We start from the raw sequence: 19998 nt of genomic DNA, 5'->3' as shown, positions 1-19998 counted from the left end.
TTCGAACGCTAATTCTGCATATATTATACAATATTATTACCAACTAATTAAGTTCACATAACTTAATACATTTTTCTTTACCAACGAACCTTTATTATTATTTTTTTGAATAACTTTATTTGTGTTATATTTATTTGAAATATGCAATAAATACTTGCATACAAATGTTAAACAATTATCTCTCTTAGACAATAAACGGTGAACTTGTAAAACTACATAAATTGTGACAGTGAGTTATAGAGTCTTGACCAAAATGACAATTTTACTCTTTATAAAATATAGAGAATCCTTATAGTTCCATCATGATAGTGCTATTATTAAAGGAAATATTTGTTTTGTTGTAGCCTCCAATATGCTTCAAGTACAGTGCAATGAGTACATGCCAACTTCTCCTCCTAAGTAAGATACGTGATTTTAAAATTAGGACGGTGGGACTTAAAAAGGTTAAATGGGGAATTATACCTTATTCCCTTTATAGAGGGTTTTCGGCGTGTGGCCCCGAAGCCGACAATTTAGAAACTTTTTTTTTTTTTTATTTAAACCCCCAAAACCGACTTAAAGTGGAAACATTTCCTAGTTTGTGTGATTGATTCTCAAGATCCCTTTCTACATCTTTTCCTCTTATTTCTCTCCTTCACTACTACAAGTTAAATAGGTGCTTTTTTCTAAGCTTTCTTTTCTTTTGTTAAACTTTTCCACTTGAAATGTTTCACACCATATTTTAGGAAAATGAATGATGCATTTTCTAACTCAGTTAAGTTAGTTTAAACTTGTTTTTGGATGGGAGATTGCTCAGTAACTTTCCAGAGTGCAAGTTTAATCCTCATAATCAACCTGTCAAGCTGAAAACCAAGAAAGAATACGACACGGCAAGAGATTGTCCGGTTAGGAAGAATAGTTGCATGTTATTTTGTTCTTGGAGCATTGCATGTTGTCATTGACTATTTTCCTATGAAACACGGACACACGACACTGACACTAACACAAACACGTCGACACTAGTTAAAATTTGAAAAAATGAATTAATTGAATGTAATGACATGTGTTGTCTCGTGTCTAACATACGCCTTATATCAGAAGTGTCGGTGTTACAATGCTATTTTCAGGTCATAATTTTATCAGTTACTGATGTCTGTGCAATTTTGTGTCCTTTTTGCAGAAAATAGTGGTTTTCAAGGTGTCAAAATGACTTCCAATACCACAGCTCGAAATGTTTGCCCGCCGCCGATGCAGCCTGCGTCTAATGGTGTATTTCAAGGAGATCACCCTCTTGATTATGCACTTCCATTGGCTATTTTACAGATATGTCTTGTTCTTGCAGTCACAAGGGGACTGGCCTATCTTCTAAAACCTTTAAGGCAACCTCGAGTCATTGCAGAGATTGTTGTAAGTTCTTTTATTTTTGTTTAAGTATTTACTTAATTTAATGATTTTTTTTTGTTAACTGATATTAATAATTGATATTAGTAAAGAATTTTATATATTAGAAACTAGTGGGGAAATTGGCAAACAATGCAACAATAAGAGCCTTGAGTGTTCCATTTTTATATAATTTCACAGTTTTGAGTTTTAACTACGTTCTACTTGTCCAAACTATGAAACAAGTTCTAATATTTAGTCAATTTTTTATGTAGAGATTAGAATGCAATATGACTATAAAAAATTCACTGTTCTTAAATCAACAATAGATGTTAGAGAAATAGACATGCCAAAATGTGCACATGTTTAAGAGAAATTAAAATTGAATCATATTAAAATCGCAGAGAGTTTAAACACACTTGGAACTTCATTAAATCCACATTTGGTCAGTCTTACTAATTGCCTTCTAAAATAGAGCAGAGGTTTTTTCAACTTCTATTTTTGTGTGTTAATTAGATTGCTTATTGATGATGACAGGGAGGAATCCTACTTGGGCCGTCAGCGCTTGGACGGAATAAAAGCTATCTACATGCAGTTTTCCCACCCAAGAGTCTTCCAGTATTAGATACTCTAGCAAACCTTGGTCTTATATTCTTTCTATTTTTAGCAGGCATAGAGTTAGATCCTAAATCTCTGCGGAAAACTGGAGGTAGAGTCCTTGCCATTGCTATTGCCGGAATAAGCTTACCCTTTGCACTAGGAATTGGTTCATCGTTTGTTCTACAGGGAACAATTGCCAAAGGTGTAAATACTTCCGCATTTCTTGTATATATGGGGGTCGCTCTGTCTATAACTGCTTTTCCTGTATTAGCCCGTATTTTGGCCGAGTTAAAACTTCTAACCACTAGTGTCGGCAGAATGGCTATGTCAGCTGCAGCAGTTAATGATGTAGCAGCCTGGATTCTTCTTGCTCTTGCTGTTGCCTTATCAGGCAATAGCCAATCTCCATTTGTGTCATTGTGGGTCTTCTTAAGTGGGTGTGGTTTTGTTGTATGTTCAATCCTCATTGTCCTTCCAATTTTCAAATGGATGGCCCAACAATGCCATGAAGGTGAGCCGGTTGATGAGTTATACATATGTGCTACATTAGCTGCTGTTCTGGCTGCTGGGTTTGTCACGGATGCTATCGGAATTCATGCCATGTTTGGCGCGTTTGTTTTTGGAATTTTGGTTCCAAAAGATGGAGCGTTTGCCGGTGCTCTTGTGGAGAAAATAGAGGATCTTGTATCTGGTCTATTACTCCCACTTTATTTTGTGTCAAGTGGATTGAAGACCAACATAGCTACCATTCAGGGGCTGCAGTCATGGGGTCTTCTAGTTTTCGTTACATTTACGGCTTGTTTTGGGAAGATTGTTGGGACTATTGTAGTGTCTCTTCTATGTAAAGTACCTTTGAACGAGTCTTTAGTGCTTGGATTTTTGATGAATAGTAAAGGCTTGGTTGAATTAATTGTCCTCAACATCGGTAAAGATAGAAAGGTATTCGAATTTATTTTCTTGCTCCTCATTATTCCTATAATTAATTTAAAATGGTGACCGATCATCGTATCTGCAGGTTTTGAATGATCAGACCTTTGCTATTATGGTTTTCATGGCTCTCATTACTACCTTCATGACCACTCCTCTTGTGTTAGCTGCATATAAGAGGAAAGAAAGAAAATCTAATTACAAATACAGAACAATTGAAAGGAAAAATGCAGACGGCCAACTGAGGATTCTTGCCTGTTTCCATGGTTCAAGGAATATTCCATCGATGATAAACTTGATTGAGGCTTCAAGAGGAATCAAGAAGCATGACACACTTTGTGTCTATGCAATGCACCTTAAAGAATTTTGTGAGAGGTCCTCATCGATACTAATGGCACAAAAGGTAAGACAAAATGGGTTGCCGTTTTGGGATAAAGGTCACCATGGAGATTCTGTCCATGTTATTGTGGCGTTCGAGGCTTACCAAAAACTAAGCCACGTGTGTGTTCGACCAATGATAGCAATTTCATCAATGGCGAATATTCATGAAGACATTTGTGCAACTGCTGATAGAAAGAGAGCCGCTGTCATCATTCTTCCATTTCATAAGCAACAAAGGTTAGACGGTTCACTAGACATTATAAGAAACGATTTTCGATTGGTTAACAAAAGGATACTCGAGCATGCACCATGCTCAGTTGGAATTTTTGTTGATCGCGGGCTTGGTGGTTCATGTCATGTGTCTGCAAGTAATGTTTCCTATTGCATTGTTGTGCTTTTCTTTGGTGGTGGTGACGACCGTGAAGCTCTTGCTTATGGAGCTCGTATGGCCGAACACCCTGGCATAAGATTAGTGGTTTTTCGCTTCTTATTGGAACCTAATATTGTAGGACAGATCACCAAAGTTGATGTTGGAGACTCTTCCAGCAGTAATTCAGTATCAGATTCTGAAGATGACGAGTTTCTTGCTGAATTTAAGCTAAAAACAGCCAGTGATGACTCAATTATCTATGAAGAAAAAATAGTAAAAGATGCTGCAGAAACAGTTGCTACCATCCGCGTGATTAATTTCTGCAACTTAATTCTTGTGGGTCGAAGGCCGGACGGTGAATTGGCCTTTGCTCTTGAAAGAAGCGAGTGCGCGGAATTAGGACCTGTTGGTGGCTTGTTGGCATCACAAGATTTCCGCACAACAGCATCTGTTTTGGTGATGCAACAGTATCACAATGGGGTGCCAATAAACTTTGTCCCAGAAATGGAGGAACATTCACCTGATGGAGACACGGAATCTTCTTAACTGCTCTGTTTTTATATTGGTGTGAACCGCGCATGGGGCGGACGGTGCTACATCAGGGATGGGAATAAGTGTTCTAACCTGCATTGTACCCATTTCGACATAAATAAGAAAGTTTAGGTGTACAACAAATTTATCTATGAATTGAATATAAATAATCAAAGATTTTGTTGTTATGATTATCATATTTAATTTTCATCATGATATCTTGAAATTGTGTAGTCTATTTTTCTTTTTTTCAAGATTGTTTTGTTTACTTAAATGCTTAGTCTTGTTGGTTTATATAAGCCATGCTAACGCTAATTCAAGACCAAAATTTCCCTGCAACTTGCTGAACACAACCAACCCTAGCTGCCTATTACTAAATCCAATTTGGTCAAAAAAAATAATACCAATCAAATAGAGTAGATTTCAAGCTCACATGCATCACATTGCTATTAGCAGCAGAAACGACCAAAACAAACAAGCAATTCAACAATTAATCACTAACAATTATCCCCCCACCCAAACAAACTAGCAGCTGATTATGCTTTGGAGAAAGGGTGGCAAAAAATTTGGTTGAAAGTGATTCTTTGGTTGCAATTTAGGCATTTTCAAACTTTTCTGCTGTTCCTTGTAGACTAAGAAATAATTGGAGTAACTGTTCTATAAAACTTATAGGAATTCAATTTGGCTATTCTCATATCTCTAGCGGATAGGTTAGCTAACCTTGGTAACTCCTTATCCAGCTCATTTTGATGGAATTCTCTTCCTGACTTTGTTAGGAAAGAATTCTTTGTAAATAGATTTTTTTTTTTTTGGTTACATTTGTAAATAGATTTGATTTTCCTATTGTTCCTTTTTCTTAATCTGGTTTGGGTTTGGTTTGGTTCCCCCAAACGTTTTGTATTTTTTTTCATCTTTTTCAATGAAGTATTTTATGAGTTTGTAGCAAATGATCTTTGATATTTTGGGGTGTCAACAAAGCTAGGAAGTCAAATTGACAAATTGATGCATTACTAACTCTTACTTTATCCAATAAAATAAACAAGGGAAATTCTAACCATTACCCTTGGGGCATTGGATAAAGGAACAAAAATAAAAATTTTGTGTTGGAAAGTGATAAAAAGTGGTCAAGTCAACTTATAAAAAGTTTACAAATTGTTGTTTCCAATGTAAAACTACTCATTTTGGTTACCTTAACCATTGCCCTCAAGGCAATGGTTAGCAAGACCCAATAAACAAACACTTAATTTTGAGTTTTCCATAATTTTTGAAAACTCACTTTTTATTTTTTTGGACATGATTACATTTTAAATATCTCAATTTTGAGTTTTCTAAAAATCAAGGAAACTCAATTCAACTAGGCTTTGATAACTCAAATTTGAGTTGTTAGAATTGTCAAGAACCCAAGATTGAGTTATTCGATACCAATTAAGTTCCTTGAAATTGAATTTTAAGTTTTTATGAATTTAGTAAACCAAAATTTGAGTTATTTAATAATTGTTAAGGTTAAATATGTTTTTGATTGTAAAAAAAAGGTTAAATATGTTTTTTGTCTACATAAATATTCAAACTTTTTGTTTTAGTATGCTTAAAATTTTCTTTCGACTTTTAGTCTTTCAAAAGTTTTTTTTTTTCTCTACTTTTGTTCAGTATTTTTAAGTCACGTCATGTATACTCTTTAAATTTTTGAATAAGTTTTTTTTAAAAATATTATTAAAACCTCTAAAACAATAATTTTTTTTAACCAAACATGAATCAAATATAATTTTTTAAGTGCAAAAAACATAAATATTTATATTTAATTCATATTTGGTTAAAAAGATAATTTTTTTTTTAGAGATTCTTATAATATTCTAAACATGAATGGAATGAAAAATACGATCAAAAGTGGTGATTAATTTATTTTTTTGGAGACTTCCCTCAAAAAAAAAAATTGGAGACTAAGTCAACAATAATACAACAAAAATATAAAGTTAATGAGTTATTAATTGAAAATAATTAGTTTGGGTCCAATATGGATGAGTGTTAGTTTAGGAGGGAAAGAGATAACAAAGCAAGGTGAGGTGGTTGGTTAATGTGACGCGGGACTTATCCAAGAAATTGGAAAAACAGAGAGCGAGTAAGAGAATCATAGCATAGCAGACAATAAACAACGCAGAAGAAAATCCTCTCTCCCAAAGAAGAAGGAATTAGAAATGCAATCACACTTACGCTCACATTCACTCTCTTCGTTTCCAAAACCATTTAAGAGCCACCACTTTTCATCTTTCACCACCTCACTTATATCCTCTTCCATTTTTCCTCCTCCTCCTCTTCTCCGCAATCTCAAATTACCACCACGCTTTCAATTCACCAACATTTTCCAGCGTACAACGGTAATTTCCTGCACCTATCTTCAACTTTATTTCATTCAATTCAATTCAATGCCTCAAATGTATTTTCATTTTCACATAGGGATTCGCTCATGCTTCCGATCATGATTCTGTTGCCGAAAACACCGATAGTGAATGTCAATTGGCAACACAGAATGTGTCTTCTGATGACAGTGATGATGGATCAATGACACTTGTGAAGTTTATGCTGTTCTCCGCGTTCTTCGCTCTTCAAGATACTTATCCGGCAGTTGCTGCTTCTGATTTTGCTACTGGTTTGAATTCAATTCCTATATTTGGAGATGTCGGTGACTTAAGCACAGGTTTTGCTTCAGTTAGGAAAATCTCCCTGTTACTTTAATAATTACAATTTTAATTTAAGATTACCAGTATTATTACAAATGAAAATGCCAACTCTGTTAGTTAGTTATTTCTGTTGTAGTTACGGTCATTTATTTAGGCCTTGTTTGGATATACACCTTAGTTAAGCGCTTATAGCATAAAGTTCATATAACAAGTCAATTTGTTTTCATAAAAGCCATAAGTTCTTTTCATAAGCTATCCTGAATAGTTTATGGAAATAAGCTCAAAACAGCTTAAGTATATGCCATAAATTGTTTCCATAAGTTCTCCAAAACAGTCTCACTAGTGTTGAATAAGTCAATACAAACAGATACAGACCCTAATGTGGAAACTGTTGTATACTTTTACTATTATAAGTAAGACTATTTTGATTTAATTATCTTGATATTCAACACTAATATTGTTCTCTTATTGTTTTATGCTTTATCACAGGCATTTTTGCTGATATTTTTCTCTGAACTGGGAGACAAGACTTTTTTCATTGCAGTGAGTGCACATAAATCACTTGTTATTTTGATATTTTTCTCATTTTCATTCTTTTCAACCCAAATGCAAAACAATGATGAAAGGAAATTGTGATATTAAAGAACAATAATCTCCTCGCTGTTGAGATTTATTCGAAAAATTTGGTTATTGATGAGATAAAAATGAAGGGGGGAAGCTGTGGAAATAAGTTTGATTTGAGTGTTTGATGTTTATGCAGGCATTGTTAGCAGCTAGAAATTCAGCTGGTGTTGTTTTCGTTGGGACATTTGGCGCACTTGCGTATGTTTTAATGTTTCATGTGATTTAGATTCCCTTGAAGGTGTTTTTCATGATTAATCACCATGGTTGATAAGTTGATGCAATGCAAACAATTGTGGTTGAAATATTTTCACAACTTAGAATAATGAAATTGGATAATTAAAAAATTTCACAGAGCAAGCTAGCCAACAATATCACTAGACTTCAAATGATTTTCTTCTCATACATTCTGAAATTTAGACAATGTGATGCATTTGTACAAAACTCTTCAGGCTTATATTGTGTCTAGAGGTGAACGTCATGAAAGATAATTATTTTTTAGAGGAAGTGATAATCATTTTGTGCAACCTATTTATTTTTATTACTCAAGAATCTTCAAATCAATTAATTTGCTTGTTTTTGGCAGGGCAATGACTGTCATATCTGTCGCTCTAGGTCGAACTTTTCATTATGTTGACGAACTCTTGCCGTTCAGGTTTTTCCTTTATCTCTGTGTTTTTATTTTGAATGGCAAAAAAATTGTAAAAATTAACATGAAAAGGGCCCAACCGGGTTCGAACCGGTGACCTCTTGATCTGCAGTCAAATGCTCTACCACTGAGCTATGGACCCTTGTGTTATTTATCTTTGGTATGAATTAGACATATGAAAAGTGAACATGGAGCAATATAATGAACACTATTGGCTACATGTTTGAAAATGACTTACAATATTGTTTTTCAACGCCCTTTGACCAACCATATAACAGTTTTATCATAATACAACATCAAATTCTTTTGGGAACACAATTTTAATCATCTGCAAAAAGAATCAATGGATTTCTTTGTAATGCAAAGATGTCTTTCGTTTAACCAAATCCCATGTTTTCTAGAAATATTATCACTTCACTTCTAGTCCTTCCTTTGGATTTATATTTTATTGTATTTGAAACATTGTAACTTGAAAGCCTAATCTGACTATCTGATCTGACTAATATTCTTAGGAGAAAGTATTACAAGTTATAAAGAATGGCTTCTTTCGAACTCATCTAATAGGTTAATTTGCACAGGTTTGGAGAAACTGATCTACCTATTGATGATATTGCTGCTGTTTGCCTATTGGTAAATTCACCTCCATGTTTATGTAAACGCGGTAGTATTAGGTCACTAGGATTGAGCTAGTGGTGAAGGACTAAGATAGTTTATGTAAGGTCATATGTTCAAATCTCATTACTATCATTAGCCCAAAAAAATTGCATTTGTGTTTGCTATGGAACACACATTTATCCTTTACATTTTCTGTTTTAAAATTGAACACGTGGTTAAGATTTCAATTGACTTCAGGTGTACTTCGGGGTCTCTACCCTGCTGGATGCCTCATCTAGTGATAGCCAAAAATCAGATGATGAACAGAAGGAGGTAATATTTGGTATTTGGAGCATAACATGCCAGATATACAAGTACTTTTTTAATCCCATTTTTTTAATTCTATTCACTTTAAAATTGTTGACGATATTTTCTATGCAATGGTTCCTACATTAACCAGGCAGAGTTAGCAGTTTCTGATTTTTCTGGAGACGGTGCTGGGATACTAGCTGCTGCCAGCACAATTGTCAGCTCTTTTCTCTTAGTTTTTGTTGCTGAGTGGGGTGATAAATCATTTTTCTCCACAATTGGTGAGTGCTGAAGTTGGAATTGTTGTTCTGTAAAATTCTATTACAAATCGACTGCTGATAGTTAAAACATGTAAACTTTCTCAACCATAAAAACATCTTGCTCCAAAAGCCCTATCAAACAAACTAATACATGAGGGACTAAAATGTATTGTTATTGAAAAAACTGACTTGAACCAGTTAATTTGGATCAGTACAATATTAAATTATCATCATTAACTTGTTAAATTTTTAATGTCTCAAATTGCAAGACATGTTATGCTGATTCTTGTCATGCACTTAACTCACATTCAGTGATTCTAAACTATGTTTTCCTCCTACTATTTAGCCCTTGCAGCAGCTTCTTCACCCTTGGGAGTCATAGCTGGATCACTGGCTGGTCATGGTGTTGCAACTTTGGTAACTTCTTTTTCAGCAATTGACGCATCTTCTAAATATGGGGATCTTTTTCTTTGAAAGTAACAATAAATGCATTATTTGAAATTAACATAGTAGTATTTTATTACGCTTCGGGAACAGCAAGTACAAATTTGGATTTGCCAAAATGGCCAACTAAAGTGCAACAAAAATCTTCCAAGTGCTTTATAAACATTCTAAAACATTTTAGTTTTGAAACTGCTTAAAGAGTTCCGGTGAGCTATCTCTTCCCTAATGACCTAGATTTGGTACCCCCAACAAGATCAAAAAACAAAATTAAGATGAAAATAAATCTACATGAGGAAAACCTTAACTATTATGGAAAGTTTAACACATAATATTTATATTCGTCGAATCAAATATCTTTTTCTTTCTTATTGTATATCTCTAAATAACTTTGGGATTTTGTATTCTCCTTTCTTTTATATGCAGATAGCCGTACTTGGTGGCTCTTTACTAGGGACATTTTTGTCGGAGAAGGTAACTTCTTCTGTCTTGTAGCATCCGTTCCTGATATACTGTGGTTTGTTAGTTTCAACTTCCTGGTTTTTTCCATTTCAAAAATGGACCAGAATTCGTAAATTGGGTATTATAGAGATGTGTGCTTTTATATCAAGTAGATTCATTAAACAATGTAAAGGAAAGTGAGATTTTAGGCAACATAGTAGAAGCTAAGATATGATCTAAAAAACTATTTTCTTCAAAAGGTGCTACCTATAGAATATAGGTCATGGAAATCTTCTGTGGATAATTTTCTGCACGGGAATTTCATTAAAATAAGTATGGCATCTATGAAAAAGCGCAACATGTTAGATGCTCCGGAGTTTTCTGCGAAAGAACATACTCTTTTCGCTAGATAATAACAGATGATGTGAAGTCTCCCTGTTGGTTGGGGTTATTAAGAGCAACTTATCATAACCATATGAAAATTTTAATGCTATGCTGAGCACACTTGATATTCTGTAGATAATACTTGATAGTACCTTGCATTTGAAGCATGGACCTACATTTGTGTATCTGTTTGGAATATTACCTCATACAGGCTACAGCAACAGACTAAAAGCAATATATTTTAATTTCTTTTGAAGGTTATTGCCTACATTGGAGGTGTGCTCTTTCTCGTCTTTGCTGCGGTAACCGTATTTGAAATTGTACAATAGATGTTTCAAGAAGTGCAATATAAGCTATGTACAAAGGCATCAAGAATGTACGTTGTAGAAAAAAAATATACTATCATTTGTAGCAATAGTTGATCTACCTTTCATTGTAATCCTCATAAACTATGTCCAGTAAGTTATTAAAAATTTTGTTATTTTATTTTTTAAGAAATTTTAACTATGACATTTTCAATTTTAGCTAGATGATTGATCAACAGCTAACACTTGGATAGTGTTACACCAGTCAATAATTTTTTATCTGATATCTGTGTTATAGAACTAACTGCTGGATTTTTTATCATTAAAAATATAAATTATCATTGCAAATTTTTACATAATAACACATTAATCTTTACGTAATTCAATGACATGGAATATGGAATGACTTCATAACAAAAATTGAAACTCTATTGGATGGCGAAAGAATTAAAAAGGAAATAAATTCAAAAGAAAGAAATTGGAGAGAATAGATAATAAAAGTTCATAATAATTTTAATTTTATCCTTAGCGAAGAATGAAGAAAAGGAAAATTGACAAAAACTGTATTATTTTTATCTTAAGAAAATTGGGCATGAGAGAAAAAAAAAATTACAACAAAATATTTCTCCCTTCATTTTTGTTTACATGAGATAAATAACTTGATCCTTCTTTCAATGTTGATTTTCTTTAACAGAGCGATTGAACTCAAGTAGTCAAATTAATCAAATATTATCGATCAAATATTATCCAAGACAGAAGGGATAAAGACAAAAATGATCTATTTATTGTATGCATCATGTTAAAAGTGTCATAAGACCATCTCCAATGGGAGAGTCTTAAACTGTTAAGACTTATGTCTATTAAGTATCCCCATTGGGGAGAAAAGTTGTTGGGGTCTTATAAGACTCAAATTCTCACTTAACCCCCAATTTTAAGTGGGACTCACACCTTTTAATATTAAAAAAATGAAATGTAATAAAATAAAATTATTGATATTTAATTAGTGAGTCTCATTTAAGAATTTTGTATGAGATGCTAGGTTGAAGGGATTGAATGCTTATTAAATACTAGTATTAAAAAATTATAAATGAGTGATGTGTATATTATGGATGCTCTAAGAGTGTTATTTAATAAACAACAATAAAAAAAATTGACTTGAAATTACAAATCAAACTATTGTCAAAGTAATAGTTATATAATTTATTTTTCTACACAAAAATTATATTTTTTTGTTTCCTTAAACAATCTAAAAAAACATAGAGATCCATAATTCAAGTGAGAGAAATAAACAGTACAATTCCCTCACTTAATTCTGAAAGGGAACCACTTTGGTGCCATTAATGGCACCAATGTCACCATACCATTACATCTCCACCACACACACACACATCACACACACATTCCCACACACATTCACACACATCAACGGCCAGGATTTCTCCAATGGCACCAATGGCACCTAAGCTAAGTCACTGAAGTATTTCCCCTTAATTCTTATGCTCCACTTGAAAAAACCCGTTTCAACCACTATTTATCTACCAATTTAGGGCCTGTTTGGTTTGGCTTTTCAGAAGCAATTCTAGCCAAAAAGCAATTATAAGCAGTTCCAAAAGCAATTCTAGCCAAAAACAACATGTTTGGTTTGGCTTTTCAGAATTGCTTTTATCCTCCAAAAGCAATTCTCCATGAAGCTACAAATCCTAGCTTCTAGCTTTTCTAGAATCAATTATAAACAGTAAATTGTATATTTTATTATTACAACCTATTATTTTCCTTTATTGCCCTTTATCAATTCTCCTTCTTTATCAATTCTCCTTTAGCTATGTCTATTTTAGTAATTATACATTCAAAAGCAATTCTACATAATTGTATCCAAACATAAATCAATTCTCTCATAATCAATTCTGTCAGAATCAATTCTATCAGAATTAATTCTGTCAGAATCAATTATATTCAAAGCTGAACCAAACACACACTTAAGGGTTCTTGCAAATAGGCAAAGATCGTTTGTCATAAAGACAAATTTGTATGATTATTGTCAATTTTATGGGGCATTTTATACATAAATGTAAAATTTCAGAAGGGATATTTACTCATAGGTGTTCATAGGTCCACCTGAAAAACCTGTTTCAACCTTATCTACATATTTAAGGGTTCTTGTAAATTGGCGAAGATTGTGTCACAAAGACCAATTTGTTTGATTATTGTCAATTTTATGGGGTATTTTGCACATAAATGTAAAAAAAATTATGGAGGGCATTTGCTCATAGGGTCAAATGTTTCCGTTAAAAGAAATACCCGCATGGCGCGGCATTATTAAAAAATTCTATTTTTTTAAGAGATTTTACATATGAATTTACTTTAAAGGATGAAGGATTAAAAGTGAAGTTGAAAAACTTTTGAAGGACTGAAAGTTAATTTTTTTTTTTTAAAAGACTAAAAAGAAAAGTTGACATAAGGATAAAAACATTTAACTTTTAATTTTTTTAATTAGTAAAATAGGAAAAATTACAAAGCGAGAAGTCACACACAGTCCGTTACTACATACGAGTCAACGCAATTGTTTTCGCGTCAATGTCCATTATTTTGCTGAAGTCATCATCAAAGTCCATCTTCACTTTTTCAGACACAATACAACAACCGCGTTTGTAGTCTCAACTCAAATCCTCTTCCAAGAAAAAATCAGCCACCACCATGGGCAACCGCATCAGCTCCAAACACAAACCCTCTTCCGATTCTTCTCAAACTCATTCCAAATCACATTCCACTCCTCCTAATCAAACCCCCAAACAATCCACTCACACCCCCACTCCTTCCTCTTCCCCCCTCGGCCGCGTCTTAGGCAAACCCATGGAAGACGTCCGATCAACCTACACCTTTGGCCGCGAACTCGGTCGCGGCCAATTCGGTGTAACCTACTTAGTCACACACAAACTCACCAAAGAACAATTCGCCTGCAAATCTATCGCTACTCGGAAACTCATCCGCCGTGATGATCTCGACGATATTCGCCGTGAAGTTCAGATCATGCATCATCTCACCGGTCACCGGAACATTGTTGAGCTTAAAGGTGCTTTTGAGGATCGTCATTCGGTTAATCTCATCATGGAGCTTTGTGCTGGTGGTGAGCTTTTTGACAGGATTATATCCAAAGGTCATTACTCTGAACGTGCTGCGGCTGAGCTATGTCGCCAGATTGTCACTGTTGTTCATAATTGTCATACTATGGGTGTTATGCATAGAGATTTGAAGCCTGAGAATTTCTTGTTTCTTAGTAAGCATGAGAATTCGCCGCTTAAAGCTACCGATTTCGGTCTATCTGTGTTTTTCAAGCCTGGTTAGTAAGCTCCCTTTAGCTTAATTAAGTGTGTTTGGTTCTACGATGACAAAAATTAATTTTAGTGCATGTTTGGTTTATAATGAGTTTGTTGGGGTGAGTGTAGTTTTTTGAAAACTCACGGCGACTCACCATGATTTCTACAAACCCTCGATGATTCCAAACATAGTTTCTTAAAAATTGATTATAGTTAAAAGTGAGTTGAATGTTGAGTAATTTATGTTTGGATATGTTCATGTAAAAAGTAAGTTGAACAATTCTAGTCGAGAGCAAATAAACTTGTCAATTTTGCACTCAAAATCAATTCTAGTCGAGAGCAAATGAGAGCAAATATACATGTTAAAAATTAATTTTACTCCTTTAGAATCAATTTTGGATTCTCCACAGGTGGAACCAACGTACACCAAGTGCTAATAGTATAACCGCTTATCATTTAGTGCTTTTGGGCAAGTTGTTTACGTAACAAAAAGAACATTTTTATAGACTTTTAAAGAATCGACTATGCAACTTCCAAAACGTTATTTCTACCATATTTGATTACTTAACGTTAGCATTTTCCATAAAATAAATTAAAATTATTTTTATATAGAGTGATGCTAAATGGTGCGAACCATCATGTGTGAAATTCAACGAATTGTGTAACTCAAACACTTAAATAGCATTGTTTTAATAGAAACGTAATAATACAAATTCCATGTTCCGGAATACACGGTGGTTGGGGTTAATTTTTTTATTTTTTTTTAATAAGAATAATAACAACACTCAGATTTTGTGGGATACATGGGGTGGTGGGTGTTCGTCAAATTTCGTTTAACCATTATTTACACCAACAAGCATTTCTCTTTTATATAAACTATATGTTGTTTAATTAGTTATCCAGCAGCATCATTTCAAACATAGGCTTAGTTAATTTGTTAGTTCCATTTTACTGATGTTAATATTTTCTTTGAAACACTTTTTGAGAACAGAAGATGTATTCAAAGATCTTGTTGGGAGTGCATATTATGTTGCTCCTGAGGTGTTGCGTAGAAGTTATGGACCTGAAGCTGATATTTGGAGTGCTGGAATTATTTTGTACATTCTCCTCTCTGGTGTTCCTCCCTTCTGGGCAGGTATACTTCCTTTCTTTATTGTTTTTGAATACTCAGTCTCATGCATACTATTGTGTAGCTGCATGAAGTCACGTAGATTCATTTGTTTACTGGGTGAGCTTTCTATAAGATTTTGAACTTCAATTTAGTTAGATAAGGTGTTTGTGCATCAATGTGCAACTTTGGTTGTCATGTCTCAGTTGTTTTGACAATACCTTATGTAGAATTCTGGTGGATTATCAATTGCTTAGTTAGTTAGGATAAGCCTATGTCGGTAAATCTTAATCTGTTATATCTTTCTGATTATTTTAGTTACATGGATGTTGAAATAACTGTTGTAACTACCTAGACCGGATTGGGAGAGCTGCTTATGTAAGTCTAAGCCTGATGCTTTTAAAGCATGATTAGATTGACTGATTCTAGATCAACAAAACTGTGATGCAAGTGAGTGAACTCAATGAGGATGCAGGAGACAATTGCTCCGAATTCGATAAACTTTGTGTTCTCTTCTTTTCCTTATTCTCTTTTGCTCTTAGTTTTTTCTTCTCTTTATCAAAAAACTGCTGAATTCATAACACCTTACTTTGATTACAGTTTAGTATATGGTACCTTTCTGATCTTTCTCACACTTTCGTCTTCTACTTTCTGTGAAGAAAATGAACAGGGTATCTTTGATGCTATTCTTCATGGACATCTTGATTTCGCATCTGATCCTTGGCCTAAAATATCGAGTATTGCTAAAGATCTGATCAAGAAGATGTTGCGAGCTGACCCTAAAGAACGAATTTCAGCTGTTGAAGTCCTTGGTAAGTTTTACTTTTGTTGTAAATGCAAATTGTTTAGTTTTACACCATAAGGGTTTGTATTTTACTTGAATCATGTTGACTCTGTGGATCAGCTAGGCATTGTTGGTCTCTAACCATATCTTTGAGAGATATGAACTTTAGGATGTACAATAAAGTGAAAGTGAATCCGAATAACTGGCAGGAAAAAGGATATTAATTTTGAAAGAAGCTATCGTGTATCACTTGATTGATCCATGATATTGCTAAGAATAATTAAGTAGCATGTCTCATTGAATAGGATAAAGAGAAGATGGACATTTATTTTGCACATACACACTTCGATCCCCTTTCCAGAATAAAAGAAAAGGTAGGTGATGACATATGCATATCTGCCAAGTGTCATATTTCTTTTTTGTAAAATTCATGGACGTTGCACAACTATTTCCTGGACAAATGCATTGTTTCTTCTAATTACTTGACTTGATATTTTCTCTCTGCTTGACTTCTTCATCTACATTGTACTCTCTTTTGCCTCTCACCACATCCCCCTTATTGCATTTTTCTATTTTCTCTGAATGAGTAGTATGCATGAGTTTGTTTTGTGAATATTTTTCTGCTTTGAAAGTTACAACTACCTTTGCCTCCTTGGCTCGCTTTCTTTCGATATTGTAGCCATATGATTGGGTTATGCTGCTTCTTGGTTAAATTGGCTTGCCCTAGGAGTATGATAGTGATAATGTGTTTATTTATTTATTTATTTATTTTGAATAAGTGTGTTTATTTTACTGTTACGTGCTCACATACACTGCATGGTTTCTCTAGTCCTGTTCTCTTTTCCCTTTTCTCTAGCCTGGACCATTTGAGCTGTATCATGAAAATTCTCTTATTTGAGTCAACTAAACACAATAAATTGTTATATATACACTCCAGACCATCCTTGGATGAAAGAAGATGGAGCATCTGATAAGCCTCTCGATATTGCTGTCTTAACCAGAATGAAACAATTCAGGGCAATGAACAAACTAAAGAAAGTAGCTCTAAAGGTAAATAATCCTTTACAATCATTTTGTTATATAAATCAAGGCCTCAAAATCAAGCTTTTAGTAAAGTATCTAGAATTATGGTTATATTTAAATCCTTGAGGATAAAAAATGGTAAATATTAATAGAAAATGACAAATTATGAATTAAGTAAATGACGGTTAAAAAAAGTAACTAAATAGGGAGAAGAAATTCATAATGGAACAGGATGAAAGGATAATATCTGAAAATTCTAAATGTTTTGCAGGTTATTGCTGAAAATCTTTCTGAAGAAGAAATTATTGGCTTGAAGGAAATGTTTAAATCCATGGACACAGATAACAGTGGAACAATCACTTTTGAAGAGTTGAAAGCTGGTCTCCCCAAACTAGGTACTAAGATTTCGGAGTCTGAAGTGAGGCAGTTGATGGAAGCGGTAAGATTTCTTTTACACCATTACTTCTATGTTACAGTTTATTACAACTTGTATTTCTGATCCAATAACGTAATGTTTGATTATAGATTACTGTGTATATTTAGTGACAGAGACACACTCGCTGACATACACACACTCTTGCCCATCTATACTAGTAGTACCTGCAGAGTTATACTTTTGTGGCTTAACCACTGGAATTTAATTTCCGTAGCTAACTCTCTGCATATGTCACATGTATCGGATAAATGTATTCTCTGCAAGTTCGTCCCCTTGATGATTATTTGTATCCAAATCCTGATTGGTTCTTGTAATTAACGTAACGGGTAAGGCCTGATGTGCTGCATTTATAGAACACCCATATTTTCCATTGATATTGTATAATCATATACGTATTAGGGTGCTAGGAAAATAGTTGAATACTATATTTAGAGCTGTTTAAAATTGTGATTCCAAGTTTACCACTTCTCTTGATGTCACTGATTTTTTTCCCATCTATTATAATTTATAACATCTTATTTGCAGGCTGATGTTGACGGAAATGGAACCATTGATTATATTGAATTTATAACAGCTACCATGCACTTGAATAGAATGGAAAGAGAGGACCACCTATACAAAGCTTTTGAATATTTTGACAACGACAAAAGCGGGTAATCTCTTTTTAGGATTTTTTTTTATCAGAGGCCTCTCTTATTATAAATGAATTTGAACATGACATGGTCCTGCTATATGAATGAGAAAAGGACACATAAGTAATGGCCGGTCTTACAATTCTTGTGCCTTTCTCACCACACAGATATAACCTTTTCACGCTAGTTAGTAACATGAGAGGATCTTGGTCTTCTTCCTACTTTTTCATTCACATTTTTATCAACACACCTGTATTACCTTGGTTGTTGAATAACATTTTGGTCTATTTTCTTGCTCCTGTTTTCATAGGTACATTACAAAAGAAGAGTTGGAATCTGCCCTTACAAAGTACAACATGGGTGATGAGAAAACAATAAAGGAGATTATTGACGAAGTTGATTCAGATAATGTACCCACTTTCTTCCTTTACTTTTTCCTTTGTCTCGGCCTCTCGGGTCACATTTTCGTTCTACTTGATAGTTTATCCAGTCCTAAAATAAAATTGTAAATGTTTGTATGTTATTATTGTTTAGTTGTTCATTGCATCCCAAATCTCTTGCAGGATGGAAGAATTAACTATGAGGAGTTTGTAGCCATGATGAGGAAAGGCAATCCAGACTTGATAACCAACAAACGTCGCAAATAATTTAAGTTGGCCATACATAGCCTGTTTCACTGGGTTCGGAGGCAGAAGACTCAGGCATGTTTCGCTAACATGGGTTGATTTGCATTTAGCACTGTTCACTCACCAGCTCTCGCTTTGACAGGCTATTTTTACTTTGCCTTCTTTGCTTGCTATTTGCTAGGACACTTGCATTGCATGGTCGTTTGCTCTTCCAGCGAGACAATTTTCTCTCTACTGCTTGTATTATGACATCTGCTATCCTTGTAATACGTATTGATTGTTCCTAATTTCACTAATTATGTCCATCACAAATTGTTGCCCTGTTGGTTAAAATTAATAACCATAATTACAAACTTATAAGTTGTTGGTCTTGGTACGCCTTAGTTGGGTAAGTGATTACTAGATGAGTTTAGAAACCATTTTATAGTGTCACAGTCAGCACCTGTGTTTTTTCGCGTTTACATGGCACCAAATGTGTGTCATATGTAGGGCTGGCAATGAACCGAACCAACTCGACAATAGTTCGAAACTCGATTCGACAATTGTCTCATTGAACTTGGTTCATGAACCAAATGAGCTGAACTTGAGCTAAAAATTAAGTTCGTTAAATAAACGAGCTGAACTTGAGTTGTATATAGTTCGACTCGATTGGTTCATGAGCTGACTCGATAATATATATATTTATTTATTTGTGTGTGTTAGTTTAGTAAAATTCAGTAAAGTACAAGCTTAAATGTTAAAAGACGAAATATGTAATTTATTACAAGATTCCTCTAATATTAATGTATTTATTTTTAGAGGAATTATTACTAATTTAATTAACGATAATTATAATAAAAGAGAAAAAAAGAAGCTAATAATATACTTGTGCATACGTATAACTATACAAATATGTGTACTAAAATTAGTCCCACATCGGAGAGTTTGAAAACAATACACAGGAGTAGATATAAAATGAGAAGTGCGCTCCTTTACATGTAATAAGCTACCGCGCTACAGTACAATTGTTTTACTACAATTGTTTTAGTTTTATTATTTATAATAAAGTAATACTACTTTTTTACTTTAGTAGTATTAAGAGTTTTATTTTATTTAGTTCATTTTTTTTAACAAATTAAAAGGTTAAATTTTTTGAAAAAAAAAATTAGTTGAACCTAACGAGCCGAATCGAGTTGTTCGTGAACTTGAAACGAGCCGAACTCGAGTCAAAAAAAAAGGTTCGTAACGA

General features: G+C 33.8%; 3 protein-coding genes and 1 non-coding gene across 6 annotated transcripts; 3 read left to right on the top strand and 1 right to left on the bottom strand.

Annotated features, from left to right (window-relative positions):
• Positions 1-548: 548 nt before the first annotated feature.
• LOC146919223 (cation/H(+) antiporter 18-like) lies at positions 549-4365 on the top strand. 2 transcript variants are annotated; one of them, XM_085712481.1, is made up of 4 exons: positions 549-655; positions 1160-1386; positions 1897-2898; positions 2975-4365. In XM_085712481.1, exons 2-4 carry the CDS (start codon positions 1186-1188, stop codon positions 4181-4183), a joined length of 2412 nt encoding a protein of 803 aa, XP_085568607.1. In that variant the 5' UTR covers positions 549-655; positions 1160-1185; the 3' UTR covers positions 4184-4365. The 2 variants fall into 2 exon arrangements, with proteins under 2 accessions (XP_085568607.1, XP_085568606.1); XM_085712480.1 differs by having other exon boundaries at positions 563-884.
• Positions 4366-6238: 1873 nt separating this feature from the next.
• On the top strand, positions 6239-11131 carry LOC146919221 (protein PAM71, chloroplastic-like). Its single transcript, XM_085712479.1, has 11 exons — positions 6239-6540; positions 6620-6871; positions 7333-7386; positions 7604-7665; positions 8051-8119; positions 8692-8743; positions 8966-9040; positions 9168-9297; positions 9623-9693; positions 10144-10191; positions 10800-11131. Exons 1-11 carry the CDS (start codon positions 6361-6363, stop codon positions 10869-10871), a joined length of 1065 nt encoding a protein of 354 aa, XP_085568605.1. The 5' UTR covers positions 6239-6360; the 3' UTR covers positions 10872-11131.
• TRNAC-GCA (transfer RNA cysteine (anticodon GCA)) lies at positions 8184-8255 on the bottom strand. The gene has a single exon. It is a non-coding gene; the product is annotated as a tRNA-Cys (tRNA).
• A 2332-nt stretch (positions 11132-13463) lies between the features above and the next one.
• Positions 13464-19130, top strand: LOC146919220 (calcium-dependent protein kinase 1-like). 2 transcript variants are annotated; one of them, XR_015011382.1, is made up of 9 exons: positions 13464-14184; positions 15153-15296; positions 15929-16081; positions 16991-17103; positions 17348-17515; positions 18038-18165; positions 18455-18554; positions 18708-18845; positions 18952-19130. XR_015011382.1 is itself a non-coding variant. In XM_085712478.1 (8 exons), the coding sequence occupies exons 1-8, from the start codon at positions 13542-13544 to the stop codon at positions 18789-18791; spliced, it is 1533 nt and encodes a 510-aa protein (XP_085568604.1). In that variant the 5' UTR covers positions 13464-13541; the 3' UTR covers positions 18792-19130. The 2 variants fall into 2 exon arrangements, 1 of the variants encoding a protein (XP_085568604.1); XM_085712478.1 differs by having other exon boundaries at positions 18708-19130.
• The last annotated feature ends 868 nt before the right edge of the window (positions 19131-19998 follow it).

This window comes from Medicago sativa, chromosome 5 (genome assembly GCF_051527215.1).
Source record: "Medicago sativa cultivar Bolivia chromosome 5, Bolivia_mono, whole genome shotgun sequence".
Classification (NCBI taxonomy): domain Eukaryota; kingdom Viridiplantae; phylum Streptophyta; class Magnoliopsida; order Fabales; family Fabaceae; genus Medicago; species Medicago sativa.
This window is presented reverse-complemented; position numbering and strand designations above follow the sequence as displayed.